At 33.5% G+C, this 20,302-nt stretch overlaps 1 protein-coding gene and 1 pseudogene across 1 annotated transcript in view; both read right to left on the bottom strand.

The window, feature by feature from the left end:
* The window catches only part of Spata48 (spermatogenesis associated 48), a 51,424-nt gene extending 31,359 nt beyond the window's left edge, over nucleotides 1–20,065 (bottom strand). Inside the window, exons 1-3 of the mRNA XM_047562150.1 lie at nucleotides 20,046–20,065; nucleotides 19,165–19,733; nucleotides 10,460–10,557 (exon numbers count right to left, since the gene is read on the bottom strand). Coding sequence (XP_047418106.1) covers nucleotides 10,460–10,557; nucleotides 19,165–19,733; nucleotides 20,046–20,065 — 687 coding nt within the window. The remainder of the gene's footprint in view (nucleotides 1–10,459; nucleotides 10,558–19,164; nucleotides 19,734–20,045) is intronic.
* LOC124990479 (40S ribosomal protein S7-like) lies at nucleotides 504–8,473 on the bottom strand (annotated as a pseudogene).
* Nucleotides 20,066–20,302: the final 237 nt, after the last annotated feature.

The following is a 20,302-nucleotide window of genomic DNA, read 5'->3' as shown; positions in this document are numbered from 1 at the left end:
TTCATTTCTCTAATTCCTTTTGAAGACTCCATTTATATTATATATTTTTTTTCACCACGGTTATGGTTTTCTTTACCATCCTCAGTGTGGGGAACCTGTTTGTAATAGCTGTTTGAATATATCATTATCTGCTTAAGCTAACTTCTGACCTGCTGGTTTTAATGGATTTTTCTCCTGAATGGCTATTATTTTCCTGCTTATTTTTGTGAAAAATATTTTTTTTTTCTGAAAACCTATTTTAGACTTTAGGATTTTGATTGCTGGGGAATGTTTTAGTATTTAAATAGTGTTGGATTTTTTTTTTCACACATGTAGTTGAGAATTGGAATCAGTTGGATGTTTTTGAGGCTTGCTTTTAGCTTTCTTGGACAAGTTCAGAGCACTGTTTTAGAGGAGGACTAGTTAAGCCCAGTAACAAGGTGATATCCTTTGGAGATTCTACTAGATATTTTATATCTTTTTTTTTGTATACTGTAAATTATAACTTTATCTAGTCATTTGGTTTACAACTGAAACTCTGGGAATTCAAAATTAACATCCTTGCCCTTGAGCTTCTCATAGACACCAAGAAAGTTTTCAACCTTGTGTTCCACACTGCTGTGCTTTGTCCAAGTGAACTTTTATGAGCGGCTGCCATCCAGCTTCACAGGAATCCTCTTGCCTAAAATTTCACTCCGGAAGACCAAGTACTCAAGGACAGCATCATGCACAGCTGTCGCAGTGCGGCTTCTGGGACACTTTTGCTTGTTTTTCATGTGGCTTTTTTCGGGTTGGTTTAGGCAGAATTCTCCTCTGAGCAATAAAAACCACATGCTTCTCACTGAACTTCTCCAATTCACGCACAAACTGGACTTGGATTTTCTGGAAAGATTTCAGCTGAGAAACTGGAACAAAGATTATGATAGTTTTCCGACCACCACCAATTTCAATTTCCTTGGCCGCGGTGATGTTGAGCTCCTGCAGCTGGGCCTTGAGGTCCGCGTTCATCTCCAGTTCCAGCAGCGCCTGTGAGATGCCCAGCTCCAACTCGTCTGGTTTCTCGCCATTGGGCTTAAGCGCTCGAACTGAACATGGAGTGGTCCTTGAGGAAAGCCGGCTTAGAAAGAGCCATATTCTATATCTTACAAAGGTTTTTCAACTCTAGTTTGTGGAATACAAACCATTCCCTGACCTGCTTTCAGGGAGTAATCATGATTTTTTTTTTTTTTTCACAATTTCTGGTAGTTTTCTTTATGTAGAAATGGGTGCTCAGTCAAAGATGTGAGCTGTCTCCTCTGCAGATCTCCAAAGATGCCCCTTCACCATATAACCATGGTCTCTCTGTAGAAAGAGAGAGCTCTCTGTAGCTTCCTATTTTCTGACATGCTACCTTGCAATTTCTGGATGCCATGCCCTCAAGAACTACAATATTTGTCTCCTCAACTCAGCAAGAATGTAGAGCTATGCTTGGATTTCCCTTTCCTGGACAGTGGCTTAGAAACTGCCTTTGAATATTAAGCAGGTGTGATTTTAGAGCTCACATTGTTAGTTTCCTTTCCTTTCCTTAGAAAGTCCAGTCCTTCACTGCCTTTTGTCCAGTTTCTGGGATCCATTATTTCTTAAAATTTGTGCAATTTTCTATTTGTTTAAGACAGAAAAAAAATACTGTGAGTGCTTGTTACTCCATCTCCTCAGCTGTATTACTTATTTTTTTTGTTTTTTGTAATTTCATTTTGTTTATTTTGTTAGTCATTTCCTAGCTTTTTTTTATGATGATATGAAAGCATTTCTTTTTTCTTTTTTTTTTCAATTGTAAACAAATGGGATACATGTTGTTTCTCTGTTTGTACATGGCGTAAAGGTATACCATTTATGTAGTCATAAATTTACATAGGGTAATGTTGTTTGATTTCATTCTGTTATTTTTTCCCTTCCCCCCACCCCTCCCACCCCTCTTTTCCCTCTATACAGTCCTTCCTTCCTCCATTCTTGCCCCTCTCCCTAACCCTAACTCTAACCCTAACACTAACCCCTCCCACCCCCCATTATGTGTCATCATCGACTTATTAGCCATACCATTTGTCCTTTGGTTTTTTGAGATTGGTTTATCTCACTTAGCATGATATTCTCCAATTTCATCCATTTGCCTGCAAATGCCATAATTTTATCATTCTTTATGGCTGAGTAATATTCCATTGTATATATATACCACAGTTTCTTTATCCATTCATCAACTGAAGGGCATCTAGGTTGGTTCCACAATCTGGCTATTGTGAATTGAGCAGCTATGAACATTGATGTGACTGTATCTCTGTAGTATGCTGATTTTAAGTCCTTTGGGTATAGGCCAAGGAGTGGGATAGCTGGGTCAAATGGTGTTTCCATTCCAAGTTTTCTAAGGAATCTCCACACTGCTTTCCAGAGTGGCTGCACTAATTTGCAGCCCCACCAGCAATGTATGAGTGTACCTTTCTCCCCACATCCTCGCCAACACCTGTTGTTGCTTGTATTCTTGATAATAGCCATTCTAATTGGGGTGAGATGGAATCTTAGGGTGGTTTTGATTTGCATTTCTCTTATAACTAGAGATGTTGAACATTTTTCCATATGTTTGTTGATTGCTTGTAGATCTTCTGTGAAGTGTCTATTCATTTTCTTAGACCATTTGTTGACTGGATTATTTGCATTCTTGGTATAGAGTTTTTTGAGTTCTTTATAGATTCTAGAGATTAGTGCTCTATCTGAAGTATGATTGGCAAAGATTTTCTCCCACTCTGTAGGCTCTTTCTTCGCATTGCTGATAGTTTCCTTTGCTGAGAGAAAACTTTTTAGTTTGAATATATCCCAGTTATTGGTTCTTGCTTTTATTTCTTGTGCTATGGGAGTCCTGTTGAGGAAGTCTGGTCCTAAGTCGACATGTTGAAGATCTGGACCTACTTTTTCTTCTATAAGGTGCAGGGTCTCTGGTCTGATTCCAAGGTCCTTAATCCATTTTGAGTTTAGTTTCGTGCATGGTGAGAGATATGGGTTTAGTTTCATTCTGTTGCATATGGATTTCCAATTCTCCCAGCACCATTTGTGGAAGAGGCTATCTTTTCTCCATTGCATATTTTTGGCACCTTTGTCTAGTATGAGAAAATTGTATTTATTTGGGTTTGTGTCCATGTCCTCTATTCTGTACCATTGATCCACTTTTCTATTTTGGTACCAATACCATGCTGTTTTTGTTACTATTGCTTTGTAGTAGAGTTGAAGATCTGGTATTGCGATACCCCCTGCTTCACTCTTTCTGCTAAGGATTGCTTTAGCTATTCTGGGTTTCTTATTCTTCCAGATAAATTTCATAATTGCTTGCTCTATTTCTGTAAGGTACGTCATTGGGATTTTAATTGGAATTGCATTGAATCTGTATAGCACTTTTGGTAGTATGGCCATTTTGACAATATTAATTCTTCCTATCCAAGAACATGGGAGATCTTTCCATCTTCTAAGGTTTTCTTGAATTTCTTTCTTTAGTGTTCTGTAGTTCTCATTGTAGAGGTCTTCACCTCTTTTGTGAGATTGATTCCCAAGTATTTTATTTTTTTCGAAGCTATTGTGAATGGGGTAGTTTTCCTAATTATTCTTTCCAAAGATTCATCACTTATGTATAAAAATGCATTCGATTTATATGCATTGATCTTATATCCTGCTACTTTACTGAATTCACTTATGAGTTCTAAAATTTTTCTGGTGGAATTTCCAGGTTCCTCTAAGTATATAATCATATCATCAGCAAATAGGGATAGTTTGAGTTCTTCTTTTGTAAAGGGATTTTCATTCACTTCAAGTGTTCTACTCTTATCAAGTGGGTAGAGGTCAGGGATGTTGCAAATCATCCTAGATTACACAGGGACATCCTCCATAACAGAATTTTGCAATCCAAAATATTGATTATGCCAAGTTTGAGAAAATAACATTAATACTAATTCTGGCATATTAATTACATTCCATCATTTTTTTTCTTCTCCAGGGGCTCCAATTATATGTATATTGTTTCTTCTATGCCTATTTTTTGCTTCAACCATTTCCTGACACATCAAACTAATTATTTCATTGTCATCCTCTCTCAGTAAAGTTTCAATCTAGTCTCTTTTCTCTTGTACCATGTAATTATTATTTTCTAAGACAATTTTTCTTTCTTATATTTTTCTGTAACCATTTTATTTTTATTTGACTTTTAATTTCTCTATGAAGGCAGAATTTTATAGCCTCAAATGTGTGTTTGAAAATACATGATTCAATTTGAAGTATTGTATTATAATACTTTCTTTTTTACAAGTGATCTGTGGAGTAATTTTCTTCACCGAAATCTTTTAATTCTTGTTTCTTTATTTCATGGTATTTGCTTTGAATAGATTTATGCAATTTCTTCTATTTGCTTCATGGGGTTAGTATAGTTTACAATATTTGTAATTCAATTCTGTCAGTGTAGCAAAGCAGAATTTTGTTAATAAAGTTTCTCTTTCTTTCTTTGTATTTACTGGAGGGTTTGTATAACCTAAGTTATTTTATTCTTTCTTTTCTCTTTCAGGATAGTTAATATTCTGCTTTCCTTCACCACCCAACCTCCAAAGGGTTACAGTCTTTCCTGTTGTCTTTCTCTTCCTTGTGTATAGTCAATGCCTTTCAATGACTGTCACCTCAAACCATGCACTTTTAACTTGTCTCCTGCAGACTTAGTGGATTTATCTTTTTCTCAATGTGTTTTAAGTTTATCCTAGACTGACTGCAAGTTCTCCTTTAGTTTCCATTTAATTTTTCCAAAACTGTTCTTATTTTCCACAAGTGACCTGTTGAGAGCTTATGACCTGATTTGCTAAGATTTTGTGTTTTCCTTTTCTTACTTGTGATAATTTGAAGTTTAGAATTTTTCTTTCAGTTACAGTGAAGATTTTTTTGCCTTTTATTTTTCTTGTTGTGCATTGCTTTCAAGGCTATTTAAGGGGCATGGTTTTGTGCAGATAAAATTATATTTGTATCCTCCAAAGGTATTATTTTTCATTTTTCTTGATTAGTCACTTGAATTACTTTTTCAAAGAACCAACCATGACATTGGTGATCTTTAATATGTTTGTTTACCATTCCTTTATTTTTCCTTCCCTCTATTTTTTAAAATTGATTTTTCCATGTTTTCCTACCTCTAGATATGGATTCTTGTTTAGTTCTTGAGTTGTCAGGTTTTCTTCTATTATATACATTTAATATGATATTTGAATTTTAAGTTTTATTATAGTTGCATTCCATACATTTTACTACAACATTTTTATTATCATTCTGATAAAAATATTTCCTGTTTTCCTTTATGATTTTTTTTTGGTCCATAACCCATTTATAAATACATTTTAGCATTTTCAGATAGAAAATATGCAAGGGTCTTTTGTTCAAAATGATTGTTTTGTGAACATACTGCATATGATTTAAAATATTTTCAATTTGTGGTGACTTGTTTTATGACACAGTACTTGGTACTTTTCGTATATATTCCTTGTAAAAAAGGTATGTTTATATGCATTTCCCATAATTTTTCCATGTTTTATTTGCAACCTTTATGTGAGTTTTAGTGTCTAGTAAACATTATTTGTGTGTGTGTTTAAATTCATTATTACAATCTGTTTTCTGAATGAACATTTAAAAATTTACACTTAAAATTATTTTGCTGATTATGTCTGAGTTTGAAACAACTACTTAATGATTTTCCATGTCTGTCTCTTTTTTCTTTAGATTCATTTTCCATTAACTTTTTTAGTGTTGTTTATTGTTTTTCTATTAGTTTGGTTTTTATCTTACAAATGATGATATGGATACTTATATTTTTAATGATTAATAATAATTAATATTTTATCTTTCACCCAGAAAATGTAAAGGACCTTTTACATTGTCACTGACCTTCCCCTAAACTTAAACCATATCATTTTCTTACATTTTAATTCTAGCTATGCATGTAATTAAACCTAACAAAGCTTTTAGTCTTCTTTGATATAGTCTTTTATGTTAACCATACGCTTGTTCCTTTTTTTGCTTTCCACTCCTTCCTGTGTGTCTGACTAGCTGGAATCTTTTTTCTGTTGATAGATAAATATCTCAACATTTTCTTTAGTTTTTGTCTACTTTTGAGTAAACTCTGATTTTGTTTTCTAAAGCATCTACTTTAATCCCCATTGTTGAAATATATTTTCAGTGGGAATAGAATTCCAAGAGCCAGAATAGTACAGTTTTTTTTTTTGTAAAACAGTAGTCATTTCATTCTAATATTTTCTAGATTCTGTTGCTAATCTTTAGTAAGTATATCTGTATAGCATTTGAAGGTAAACACTCTTTCTCTGGCTGATTTAAGACATCATTCTATTGGATTTATGATGTTTATTTCTATTCAGATAAGGTATAGATTATATTTTAAGTATCCATATATTATTCTATTATTGAATTTCTGGATTGATGTTTTTAACATCTAAAAAAACTAATCTTTAGTTCTTTAATTCTTTTGCAATTTATTCCACTCAAATAATATTAAACAGAAATTTTAAAGGTTTTGAAAAATCCACCTTAAGCATACAATTGTACATACGAGGTCCATTTATTCATATATTTGGAATTATGAAATACTTAACTTGCAAAGTATAATTGATCATCAATTTCCAGAGTTCATAAATGAATTTTTGATAATTCTACCAGAAATCTAGTCAAACATACTTTGTTTATTCTTAAGTTCTATGTTACTCTTAAGTTTTTTTTTAAAAACGTTGTTTGTAATAGTGTTCTGGAGTTCACAATATGAATTAATCTTATTCAAATAAATATCAGCGCTGTATTAGCAAAATAAATGCTGTATTAGTAATGCTTCAAAATAATTATAGCTTTCTTACCAGCTCATTTGGGGGGTGTTGCCTAATGTATTGAGTCACATGCAAAAATTGTTGAATTGCTATTTGAAGAATACATAGTAAAAATATAAAGTCTCTTTGATTTTGATCTTAATAACAAAAAACAATCACCCTATATTAAGACAATATTATCATGATTGATTGCTATCCCTGACACAAAGGAAACATTTATTGCACTTTAGTGATGCATAGTGACATGATGAAGTTGTAACTACTTTATTTTCTTTAAAATAAATGTTTCCAAAGTAAAACTATTTGTTGGCCATAAATAGACAAAGCCCAAAAAATACCCTCAGTGTAAAAATTAAAATGGCTGGCTCACACTTTGTTCACAGGAAGACCAGGGTAATTTTTTATAATTGATAATCAATCTCAATGGAGAGCCTTACTGGCTATTTCACAAAAAACAATTTAATACTAAAAGTATTGCTGAAATGTTGCTTAATCAGCAAAAGGCAAATACAAGCTTGAAATTAAGCACCAACAACTTATATATGTTTCCTAATTTAAACAAATGTCTAATGGCTAGCTACAATATTACCAATCTGACATGCAAGGTACCATTTTTTACTATAGTAGCCCATGTATTTTGCTTATGTCCTAAGATATTTTACACACCACCCCCTTTATTTTGAAAAATAATTTAAGTAAATTATAGTCATTTCCAATTTCCATCGAAATGTTTGTGATTTTTTTTTTCTGATTAGATAGCTAAATGTTACAAACATTGCAAGATTTATGTTTTTAAGCAGTATATTTGAAACCAACATAGTAATTGCTGGCAAAAATATTAGAGAAGACACAATCAATGCAAAATATCACTGTTAAGATTATTTTACTCTGATATCTATCTATTTTGTTGTTCTTTACCATAGAGACAATTACTTCAGAAATCGTGCTTAATTCTTCTCTAGTGGTATCAGAAATTCATGCATTGTGGTTCACATTATTTTTTATTATCATATTGCTATATTATATGATTGATATTATTGTATAATTTTTATTGGAATCTGAATTTTTCTAATACACCATCTCTTCCACTTCCTGGTTATAGTCCTATAAGCTGTTACTTCTACATTTTATATATCTTCAGTTTCTTTTTGAAATGTTTCGTATTCTAGGTCCTCAATATTATTTTCTGAAATGATATTCTTTGTCTCTTGTTTCTTTCTATTATTGTCCTCTACATGTTCTTAGAATCTGATGCAATGGAATTCTTACTTCTAACTCAGATGTTTTTAAGTTCTTCTGACAGGACTCATGACATTGAAACAGAACTATATTTATGCCCTAATAAAATGCAAGCATCACCCAGAGTAAGATTCTTCAATACCAATAGCATAATACAAGCCTCAATTTCCAGGAATTTCTTCATATTCAACCAAACAAAAGACACCTACTGATGTCCAGATTTCAATTAATGCAATTTCTAAAAATCATGCAAAAAGGCAAACTTTCAGAAATTTCCTATTTCTTTCCATTCTCATGTTCTCTGTGACTTGTCTCCGTTTAGATACTTTTTCTACCAACATCATTGGTGCTAGGTCTGCCACTGTCACAAGTGCTGCCATTGCTGTTACCTTTGACTTACTTATGTGGAACCATACCCTGATCTCAATGTACAGCAGAAAATGTGAAAGGGTGCCTCAGGGAGCCCCCCCAAATAAATGCAGATATAATAATTGTACCTTCCCATGCTTTTTTTGCTCTATTCTTTCTCTTTTCTCTGAGATTCTAAATAAGCACATCTATTTTTTCTAATTCTATCCTTTATGTTTCTAACTTTTACCTCTGTATTTTCTATATTTTTGTATATGGTGCTATGTCATTGTATAGTTTCTTGTGATTTATCTATCAGTTCTCTACTTTCTAACTATGTTTAATCTGTTATTGTACCCACCAACCAAATTCTTCATTTACTGTGCTTTTCAGTTCTGAAACTACTCCCCATCTCCACTTTGCTAATTTCACGTTTGGTAATTTACAGTTTCTTTATGGAAATTGTGAGTTCAACTTTTTTCTTGAACATCATGTGCTAATTCCATTTTTTGTAATCAATGTACATCTCTTTCTATTTTCTCTCATTTCCACTGATTCTCACTTGTGGTGAACTCTCTCCTTATTTGTTTAGATACTATTAATTTTTTGTTTCAAACATGATATTTTAAGTTATTCATGGAAATACTTTGAGATTTATTAAAATATTGTCTTCTTCCAAAGAAAAATTTTATTTGCCTCTGCCTGGTTCCTTGGTATAATAGAAATGTGAATCATCTTAATTTTAGTTCAAGACTTAAGTTTTCTCATTTACCTTGACTAAGCCAGGGTTCAGTCTTCATGGGATTTATACAACTGATCTTTCCTTATTTCTACACTGTAGCCAAAAGTAATGGATGATCTTTATAGATCAGCTTCAACTTCTGATCCTATTACAGTACCAAGAATTCAAATAAAAGTCTCAGTTACTTATTTAGGAACAATATATTCCTGCAGGGCCAAAGTGACCCTAAGCGCCAGGATTAAATTTTAGAATTTTTATGCTTTTGTTGGGGAATAGAAATTTCCCTCAATTAATAGCAATTTATCCCCACCATACTAACTCATATACTATAAAAAATTAAATATTAATCTAGTTGTTTTGTTATTGGAGGTTTTGACGCATGTTACTAAATTTCTACTACTGGAATAAAATATCTAGTTTCATTTCTGTCATTAAAAAAACAAAGTTAAATAAATATACCAGTAAAGATTCCCATCAGAAGCACCTAGTATAGAATTCTAATTCTAAAATAACTAGATTTGACTTGGAGCATTGCCATGAATTTGTAGCTTAGGTGAAAACATAAAGGGCAGCAATATCTTCAATTTTTTATATTCACTTTGATTGTTTTCATAGAAATAACCTATAGGAGCAATGAATCCTTTGATGAGTGTGAAGATGGAATAAATGAAACTAATGAAGGCAAAATTTAATTATCTTTTCAATCACATTCTATATTTTTCTGAATTCAGAACATCCCTAAACAGGCTGCATTGCCCTGATTTCTGATGTCATAATTTTTTATAAAAAATATTTCACAGGATGAGGAAAACCATGAAGACCTACAAAGGGTGCATGGTATCTTCAGTAAGGGAAACATCTGTGGCACATATTTTAAGTGTCTTTTTGTTCCATTCTCTCACAACACTACCTTATTTAGAAGTAGAAACTAGGTCAGTGTTGTTGTTCAAGTGATATACTACGGGGGGGTACAGTTCATCAAATAGTGCTTGTTACTCTTTTAAATATCATCATTCACTGCTACTGGGGTCATGCACACTCTTCAGTAGAGAGGGTGTAAGTTGGATACAACCAACATTGAGTCCTATTTCCTCCCCTACAATACTGTAGGTATGTCAGAATATAAGAAAAAAAATGCAAGAACTGAGCAGGTCTGAACAGTATCTGGAATGTAAGAAGCATTTTATAAATAGTGATCATTTTCTGAGAAATAAAATATTAAGCGCACATACTAATAACAAATATTGTATTACCCCACATAGTAAGACAGTCTTACTGTACATGTTGCATCCTCATCAAATGTGTATATGTGATTTACTGAGCATCTTTCATGAAGAGGTTGTAAAGGAGTAACTTTAAGTTGACTTGTCCAACCTGAAAAACAAAAATTCATGTACTTTGGTTAAAAGTACAATAAACTCCAACAGAACTGCTTCCTAATAGAGAGCTAAGTTTTATGGTGATAATTGATTTGTAATGGATTATGTAATTTTTTTCTGGATCTCTCAGCAGTGAAGGCAGAATAATTCTGGAATTTATAATTTATAATTTATAATATTGGAGACTTATTTGGTAATTATTATTGGACGAGACCTGTTGGGTACCATAAATCTGTACATGTGTATATGTAGACATGATGGGGATAGTTATAACATAAAATAAGTCTGATTATTAAGCACTGATTTAGCTAATCCTAGGTTATCAAAGTCCTAAGAGACTACCAATGTGAAATATTTAATCAAAATATAAAAATTGGTCTTCAAAAAATATTACTGTACCCAAAGTGGAAGGTGATGGGTACATAAAGATGAAAAAAAAATGTTTCTGACTTCGAGGTACCCATGAAAAAATGAAATATTCAGACATGGTTGTAGAGACTTTAAATGCTCTGGGAACTTCAATTTTAGTTGAATCTAGAGTTTTTGGGGATGTAGGACTGTTAGGACCGTCTTCTTGAAGATGATACCTGGTCTTATCTTTAAAATTAAATAGGACTTAAATTGAAAAATTCAAAATGGAGGAAAGGGAGTCATGTCATACCAGGCAAGCAAATAACATTTGCGATGATAGGTCTACCCTGTGACAGTATCACAGCATTAAAAAAATTACAAAATGCCAGGTACAGATAGATCATTAAGCGGTATACAGGAAATGGTGGAAGGTGATCAAGAGAAGTAGGACAGAATTCAGCAGAGGAAAGCTTTGGACTTAACCTGAAGATGAAGTGCCCTTGGAGTGTGTTGATTAGAGAGATTGATAACTTTGGGAAATTAATTCTGGCTTGCACAGGAGAGTGGCATAGGCAAAAATAATAGCAGTACTTCTGGTATTTTCCATACAGATTATTTCTCCAACCCCAATGGTGATAACAGGTGTATGATGGATGGTCTATGGGTGTGGAAGGATCAATAAGAGAGCTTAGAATGTCAGGTTTTTGACTTTGTTCTCTACTTTACAGCTTTGCTATATGAATTTGGGAGCTAGGTGGACAGTACAGAGATGTGAAAGCATGGGAGACATAAATTGTTAGAGACGCCTGGGACAGCACAGAAGTTCAGTGGTCAGTTGTGGATCCCACTCTAATTATGGTTTCAGTAATGGATGTTCTTTCTTGCCCAAGTGCCAGAGCAGCCTGCATGAGTTAATGAAGGAAAATGAAGCTCACACTTGATTGGCATAGAGCAAGCAGAATGAATATATATCTCTCATCTTCTCTTCAGCAGGAAGGAATTGGTAAAATCTCTGACCAGGATGATAAGTAGAAGTCCTTATTTTTTTATAAGGCCAGTTCTCAAAGACCAGAAGAGGTGCCTGCCTTCTCTGATAGTGGCGTCCAAGGGCTAAGAGAGTACCCAGGCTGACACCAAACAAGGAAGAAGGCCCTTCGCATGCACGGAATTATATTCTAAAACAATCTGAATGAGATTGAAAGTAGATTTTATGTAAAAGTCAAGATAACAACTTGAATTTGGCATGGTTACATACTAAACAGAGGACTCAATTGAGGTTCCACACATTACTGATCCATAATATTGTCATCTAATTAATGGGTATTGTTTGAAGCTGCCAATTTGTTTGCAACAATTTGTTATAGCCGCAAGAATAAACTAATACAGATGCAGTGGTGAGTGACCAATGCAAAGGGAAAAAGGTCATGATCATTTTGATTTTGAGAACCATACAGATAATTCTGTCCATGACTTATATAGGCAAATGAAATGCTCTGGAAGACTACTATGCCAAAAACCACAATAGCATTTTATGTCATTCACCTTATTCGGAGTCATTCAAGCAACTACTTTGAAAAATGAGGAAATTAGAAAAATAAAACAAAATTTTAATTTTTAGACAGAGTTTAAGAAGGAAACAGGATAAGGAATTATAGTTAACATCTCAGAATAATCAGTTTTAGGTCAAAATATGATGATGTCCTTTCCTCTATGGGGATTCAGCAGCTACTGCTGAAAAATGAATCTTAAAGCAATCATTCATTATCTTCTGGGTACAGTGTCATACTAGAGACCCCTTACTTGCTTCACTCAGGGGAAAAAGGAGGTTGATTGATATTTCCAGCACTCAAACCTTTTTGAAGGGTGCTCCCCAGAAATTTGGCTTATTTTTCATCAATTTGGGAGCCCTGAAAGAACTGGCACAATGAGAGACCCAGGAGAGTAAAAAGATGACAGTTTGGGCTAGTAAATCCTAGATCCTTTGCATAGTTAGTATAGAGTGAGCCAATGAAAAATCCCACTTATCATCTTCTTCCTGGGAAGAGAATCGATTTATACATGTGTCCAGTGCTCCATCTTCCCTGGGGTTGCCCAGAGAAATAGCATCTATCTTACTGGTTCTGGAGCTATAAGAGTCAGGCATACTCCAGTCACTTGGAGATGACAAAGACAGTAACTTGGGCTGGTAGCTTATCATAGGTCTACACTGAGAAGTAGTACCATAGATCCAGAGTCATATATTATAGAATGAAAGAGTTGATTTAACACTTGACTTCTCTGGAGATGCCCAAAGAACTGGATATCTGTGAAGCTCTAAGAGGTTTGGTAAAGTACAGCAGCTTGTAGGAGAAAAAGATAGAATTTTGTAATGTTAGAAACCATAGTTCATCCCCTGCTTGGCACAGAGCAAGCATAATAAATTATCATCTTTCAGTTTCCCTTGAAAGAGAAACAACTGGTAGAAAATCTGATCAGGATGATAAATGGAGGTCTTCTCTTACAAGGGCAAGTTCTCAAAGACTAGAAGAGGTGCCTGCTTTGCCTAATGCACATACAGCTACAAAGAGAGTCAAAGAAAAGGAAGAATCAGGCAAAGATCCTCCACACATGGGAAGAAGATAAATCTTCAGAGAACAAAAATAACAAAGTGGAGTTCTGTGACTTATCTGGCAAACAAGTCAAAATAACTGTCATAAAGTTGCTCAGCAAGATCAAGAGAATCAGAACCAAAGGGAGAAATATACAGCAATGGAATACTAGTAGGAGATATCAATATCCCACTTAGAATAATTAATGTGACCTCCAAACAGAAGATCAATAAAGAAGCAGAGGAGTTAAGTAACATATAGAACAGATGTACTTAACAGACTTATACGAAACATTTCACACAACAGCAGAAGAAAATACATACTTACTAAAGATACACAGATCGTATTTCACATGTTAGATCACAAAATAAGTGTTAACAAATTTAAGACTTAAATGATTCCAAAACCCTTTTCTGACAACAATGGAAAGAAACTACAAATCAATAACAAAAATAAAATGGAAAAATTCACAAACATGTGGAAATTACATAACACACTATTAAACAAGAGTATTCTTTGGATCAAAGAGGAAACAGAAAGAAAATCCAAAAACAAATGAAGAAAAACAAAAATCAAAACAATATATCCAAATTTATGAAATGCAGCAAAAGCAGAACTAGAGAAAAGTTCATAGTAATATATACTTATATTAATATAGAAGTATCACTGCCCTCCGCCGGCGGAGGCAATGATAACGCGTACGCTTCCTTTTCACACGAACACAAAAGCCCAAAAGACAAAGACCAACGAACGACGACGACGAACGATGAACGATGAACGACAAACAAAATGCTCTTTATTCGAGGAAGTGTCTGGGTTATATAGCAAGCATAAGCCAATCAGAATCAGCCTGAGATCAGTCTCTAGGCAGTTACAAGAATCACCTCATATACAGCAGCCAATCAGAGTTACTGAGCATGTGGGGAGAGCATGATAACAATGTAATACAATAAGGGCAACAAGAGGGCACGCAGCGAGCATGAGTCAGCAGTGTTAGCTGTTTGTTGCAAACCAGGGGCCCCAGACTGAGGTCCTCGATGTTGCAAACTGGGCCACCCCAGCTCAGTGCCAGACTAGGGTGGGGTCCGCGGTACCCCGACATAGAAGAAAAATATTTTCAAAGAAACTGAAATTTATACCTCAAAAGGAGTGAGTTAAATAGGAGCAAAATGATCCCACAGAAAAGCAAAGAATAATAACAAAGATTAGAGTATGTATTGAAAAGTAAAAAATGGAAACACAACAATGAATGAAACCAAAATTTGGTTCTTTGAAAAAAATTATCAAAATTGACAAACATTTAGCTAGAGTAACAAAGAAAAAAAAGAGAAAAAAGTCACATAACTGAAACTAGAAATGAAGGAGTCATTACAATTAGTTTCATAGGAAAAATTGATTGTAAAAGTACTGTGAATAATTGTGCACTGACAAATTGAGTAACTTAGATGAAATAAATGATGGTCCTAGAGAAACATACACAACCTACACAAACTGAATCATGAAGAAACAGAAACTATGAACATTCCTATAACTATGTAAAAAGATTGAATCAGTACTAAAGAAAAAAATAAATAAATAAAAGTCTAAGAATAGATGGCTTCATTGACGATCCTACCAAACATTTAAAGAATCAGCACCAATCTTCCTTGTAACCTTTCAAAAACATTGGAGAACATTCCAAACTCATTATATAGACCAACATTATATTAATATCAAAATCAGACAAGACATTACAGGTAAAGAAAATTCCAAATGTCTTTGATTAATATTGATGCCAAAATCCTGAACCAGAATACTACCAAATAAAAGTTAACATCACATTAAAAGGATTATGCACCATGGCCGAGTGGGATTTATTCCAGAAATGCAAGGAACTGGAATTGTGCATTCTTGGTGGTAATATAAAATAATGCAGCCCAATGGAAAATGGTATGGCATTTACTAATAAATTAACATAGAATTTCATATGATCCAGCATTTCTATTTCTGGGTTATATCTCCCGCCAATCAAAAAACTTAAAACCAGGTGTCAAAAAGAAATATGGAAAATCATATTTATAGCGGTATTATATTATAACCAAAGGGTAAAACATCCTAACTACACATTGATGGGTGAGTAGATAAATAAAATGTAATACATACATAAAATAGAATATTATTCAGCTCTGAGAAGGAAGGAATTTCTGACACACGCTACATCATAGATGAACCTTGAGGATATCACAATAAGTTAAATAAGTCAGTCACAAAAGATAAATACTGTATGATTTTACTTACATGATGAAACTAAAGTAGGAAAATTAGCAGAGCAGAAAATGTAATGATGGACGTCAGGGTTCATAGGGAAGAGGGAAATACACAGTCATTGCTTAATGGATACAGAGTTTCAGTTTTGCAAGATGAAGCAAGTTCTTGAGATTGATGGCAATGATGGTTGCACATTGTGAATGTACTTAATACCAATGAACTATATACTTCAAATGGTAAGATGGTTGTTATGGAGAAATTGCTTGTGTTTCTTCAAATTCCCATGTTGAAGCTATATCCCAATGTGATATTATTTGGAGGTGCGGTCTTTGGGAATTAATTACATTAAGATGAGGTAAAGAGGGTCAGACTACCACGATGTGATTAGTTTCATTTTAAGAAGAATATAGGAAAGTAAAGCTTTCTCTCTGCTATCTAAGGACACAGGGTAAAGACAGACTCTGTAAACCAAGAACTGAATCTACTTACTCCTTCAACTTTGACATCCCACTCTCCAGAACTTTGAGAAATAAATGTCTGTTGATTTATTTACCCAGTCTTTGGTATTTTGTTACAATATCCCGAGCTAAGACAAGGGTTTAAAAAAGAAAGAAGGGGGCATATAAAGGTCTAAATATGGCTATCAGGAGGCAAATGGGAGACACATCAAGGAGGTCATAAGAGATCACATCAATTTTCTCTGTTGTATAAAAGACTGAGCCATCTGCTGCAATGCTAGGCATAGTCCAAAACAGTCTTTGAACACAATTAGGATAAGTTTAGAATAGTTTATTTGTAGGTGAAAAAGAGTCAACTCAGAACAAAAAGGAAGTACTAAACCTAGTTAAAGGATTAGAAAGGGTTGCAATAGGGCAAGAAATCAGTAAAAAAATCTTTTATGATTTTGCTTTAATATTTTTGAAAGTCAACTAAAAAGCATACTGATGCAATTGTGAGATATTATTTATCAAAATGTATTGAAAATAATGTGAATTTAAGTTTACTAAAATCTGAAAGTACTTACCATTTAAAATTGATAATTTTTTCTATGATCTACAAAGTCATTTAAAGTCTAAAACAAATATTGTACTCAATCCCCAGACTGCAAGTATTACTCTTTGAAACTGTTTATAGTAAATAATAACAGGTACTGTTATGGACTAAATACTTTACCAGGTTCCAGGATTTTTACTAGGAATTTTATATGTCCTAATCCATTTAATTCTTACATTTTTACAAGTACTATTATCCCTAATTTTTTTAAAGAAGTGAATGAAAATTCTGTACCTTATACTATCTGACCTTATTGGTTCCCTTCTTACATCAGATATTTTACAGGAATTGCATCAAATATTTCTTATACTATGAAGTATTATTACATAAATTTTATAAACAAGTATACAGGGGTATAAAGAGAATTACAGGTATAAAGAGAATTATAAGTGGCCCTGGTCATACAGCAAGTAGGCAGCCATGATCCTAGAGCCTGTTCTCTGAATTCCTGTGGTACTGATTCAGTGAAATACACAGACCAGATAAGTATTACATATGGCTATTTTTTGTTGCTGCAAAGACTTTTATCAACATTTCAGTAGTACTAAACTACTTCTTCAACTTAAATTTCTTGGAGTAATGTTTTAAGAGAAACGTACACAAATTAACAATGTTGCCTTTAAAATTTTTCTAGACTTGGGTTTTCAGTTTACAAGATGAATAGCATTCTTGAATAAAATGATAATGACTTTAGTTCCCTCACAATAATCACAGTATTATGCATTGAAATATTAGCAAAGGTTGAACTCAAGGTCCTTTCTTAGTAGACTAAAATGTCTGTAATTCATAATCAGTAAGAATGTATTGTGTCTTGAGAGGGACTTGAACTGATCAGTTTTTCCTTCATTGATAATACTTAAACATTTTTAGCATTCAAGAGAGTATTTGTCATTTGTAGATATAAGTAAATTTGATTCTTAGTTATACCATATTTCCTTAGATGGTTCTTCCAATGGAATATAAAATGATTCTTTTAAAAAAAATTTTAGTTGTAGATAAACACAATACCTTTATTTATTTATTTATTATGTGGTGCTGAGTATAAAACCAATGCCTCACATGTGCTGGGCAAGTGCTCTGCCACTAAGCCATAACCCCAGCCCCTAAGATGATTCTTAAAATAGGTTGTCACATATTTTTTATAGTTTTTTTAGAAAAAATTATAACTCAGGAATTTCTGTGAGTCTAAATGCTAAGGCCACAATGAGTATAAATTAAAAGCAAAACTCTTATGCTTATTTCTCTTCAAATTCTTCCTTCTGGTTTAACAGTATCTGTATGGTGGGGCTAAGGAGTTATCTTGTGGAGATTTTCATTTTGATTATTATTTGCTTTATTTTTACCTTCTTCTGGTTTCTAGTATGGCTTTTCTCCAGGAAAGAGGGACAGAACCCATGGATCCTTACCATCCTAACACATGTTGGCCTCACTGTTCTTCTACTTTCCAGTCTGACTGGGTGCTGAAGCAAAGCCATGGCAAAATATTACAGTCTTTGACATTAGAGCAAGTCAAGCACTTCCTGTTATGTCATTTGGTCTTTTCCTTTTCATACTCAGATTTTTTTTGCCTCCATGTCTATCAGACACATTTTAATACAGGAAAAAGTCCCTGTGGTTTTCCTTCAGAGTTAATTCTCACCACACTTCTGGGCCTAGGCCTGTGGTTATACAGTGGAACTCTAACAGAGATATTACGTGGTATAGATGTCAGTAAGGGGTCATGAACACTGATTCTGGTTCTGTGAAGCTATTTATGCAGGGACTGCTTCTCGTCATCTCTTATTGTATTCCCAAACTGATTTTCACATTCGTTCCCATTTAATTTGAGCCCCTGTGCCCTAATTGCTTAATAACCATTAGTAAATTTATGTTTTCAAGAGAGAGACTGAGATAAGGATGCTTGCTACACAATTAGCAACATAATGCATAAATTCCATTGTGGTAAAATAAGGTTATCTATATATCTAAAATAAATGATTAGTTATACCTATTTTCATCACTTAACGAATTATCTTTTCTTTTTAAGCTAAATTTTATTTTGCAAATAGGTTTATATTTATCATTCTTACTATGTTTTTAAAAAAATACACAATTTGGGATGGGGTTGTAGCAGTGGTAGAGAGCTTGCCTGACATATGTGAGGCACTGAGTTCGACCCTCAGCACCACATGAAAATAAATAAAAATAAAGGTGTTGTGTCTATCTACAACCAAAAAATATATTAAAAATACATAATTTAAAAAATACCCTATTCAGATATCATTTTATGTTAATATAACTGCTAAAATTATAAATCTTATATCCATGTTTTTCTTCCTCACTGGAGTATTTAAGACTTATGAAGTCTATATTACTTCATTTACCTCCAAGTTTTGCTCTGATGGAAACGTCTGGTACTTGCCTGGAATTCCACTTCCTACTCTGTTGCAGTTCTTCAGACAAAATTGTTTGCCTTTTTATTGTTGTTGGAAATCCAGGGTCTGGTCTAGGAATTCGATGTTGAGGTTTCACATCACTGAAATCCACCAGGTTTGGTATAGTTCTGCCAATGCCAGGCTTTAAATCAGCATCACCACCGGGACTCATAAACCCTGAACAGGGATCACATAAGGGTACATCGTCCCGAAGTGGAAATAATGGATAATCTGGTCCAAAAGGTGGAGGATAAGGATAGTGTACATGATAGTTTGGGAGGACTGAAGGTGGATAAAGATGAAATTTAAGAAAGGCAGGATTACATTTCTCTTCAAATCTGCCATAATCATGTCTGTCCTCAAATCCTTTCACAAAGGGCATATTCATTTTTCTTAAGAGATCAGAGTAGTGTGGGTAATCTGTATTCTCAACAGTTTTTCTTCCTGAAGAGATAGACCTTTTAGGGATACTTATCTTTCTGGGTTTGCACTGAACCTCCATTTCTATGGCCTTTCTTCTTTTATAAGATGGTCAAGAAATTAAATTCTTCTGGTGAATTTTAAACTAAAAAATTTTTATATTTCCAATAGTTGAAAATTAGGGTTTATCTAGAATAAAATTTTTGATTCATCTTTCTAAATGTTGATAGAATAGGGCTTTATCTTCTTTTTAAGGTTAAAAAAAACTTATTCTACAAAAATGAGGATAGGAAGCAAAGCAGTAAAAGAACAGGACAGAAAGAAAAGCAGAGTACTTTGTGCTTGGCAACAGTTAGAACTCTAACAAACTGAACTATTATGCACATCATAATATAATTCTAAAGGAAAACCTTGGTAGTAAAGTATCCATGATGCATTTTTCTCCAATACTGAGGACAACTATGCTCATTTACCTATTTAAAAATTTCCATAAAAGTTGATATTTTACGGATAAAATGTTAGTTAAGGAGTTTAAAGCAGGGGTCTAATGACAATATATTTTTAAGAATAAATGTGACTATAATGAATTTTCCTGATATAAAAATTTAATATTTGTGGTCTAAATGGTTGCTAAATTTAAATTTATTGCAAAGTAAGTATTATACTA

Source organism: Sciurus carolinensis, chromosome 8 (genome assembly GCF_902686445.1).
Source record: "Sciurus carolinensis chromosome 8, mSciCar1.2, whole genome shotgun sequence".
NCBI classification, from domain to species: Eukaryota; Metazoa; Chordata; class Mammalia; order Rodentia; family Sciuridae; genus Sciurus; species Sciurus carolinensis.
The sequence above is the reverse complement of the archived record's forward strand: the minus strand, read 5'-3'. Positions and strand labels throughout refer to the sequence as shown.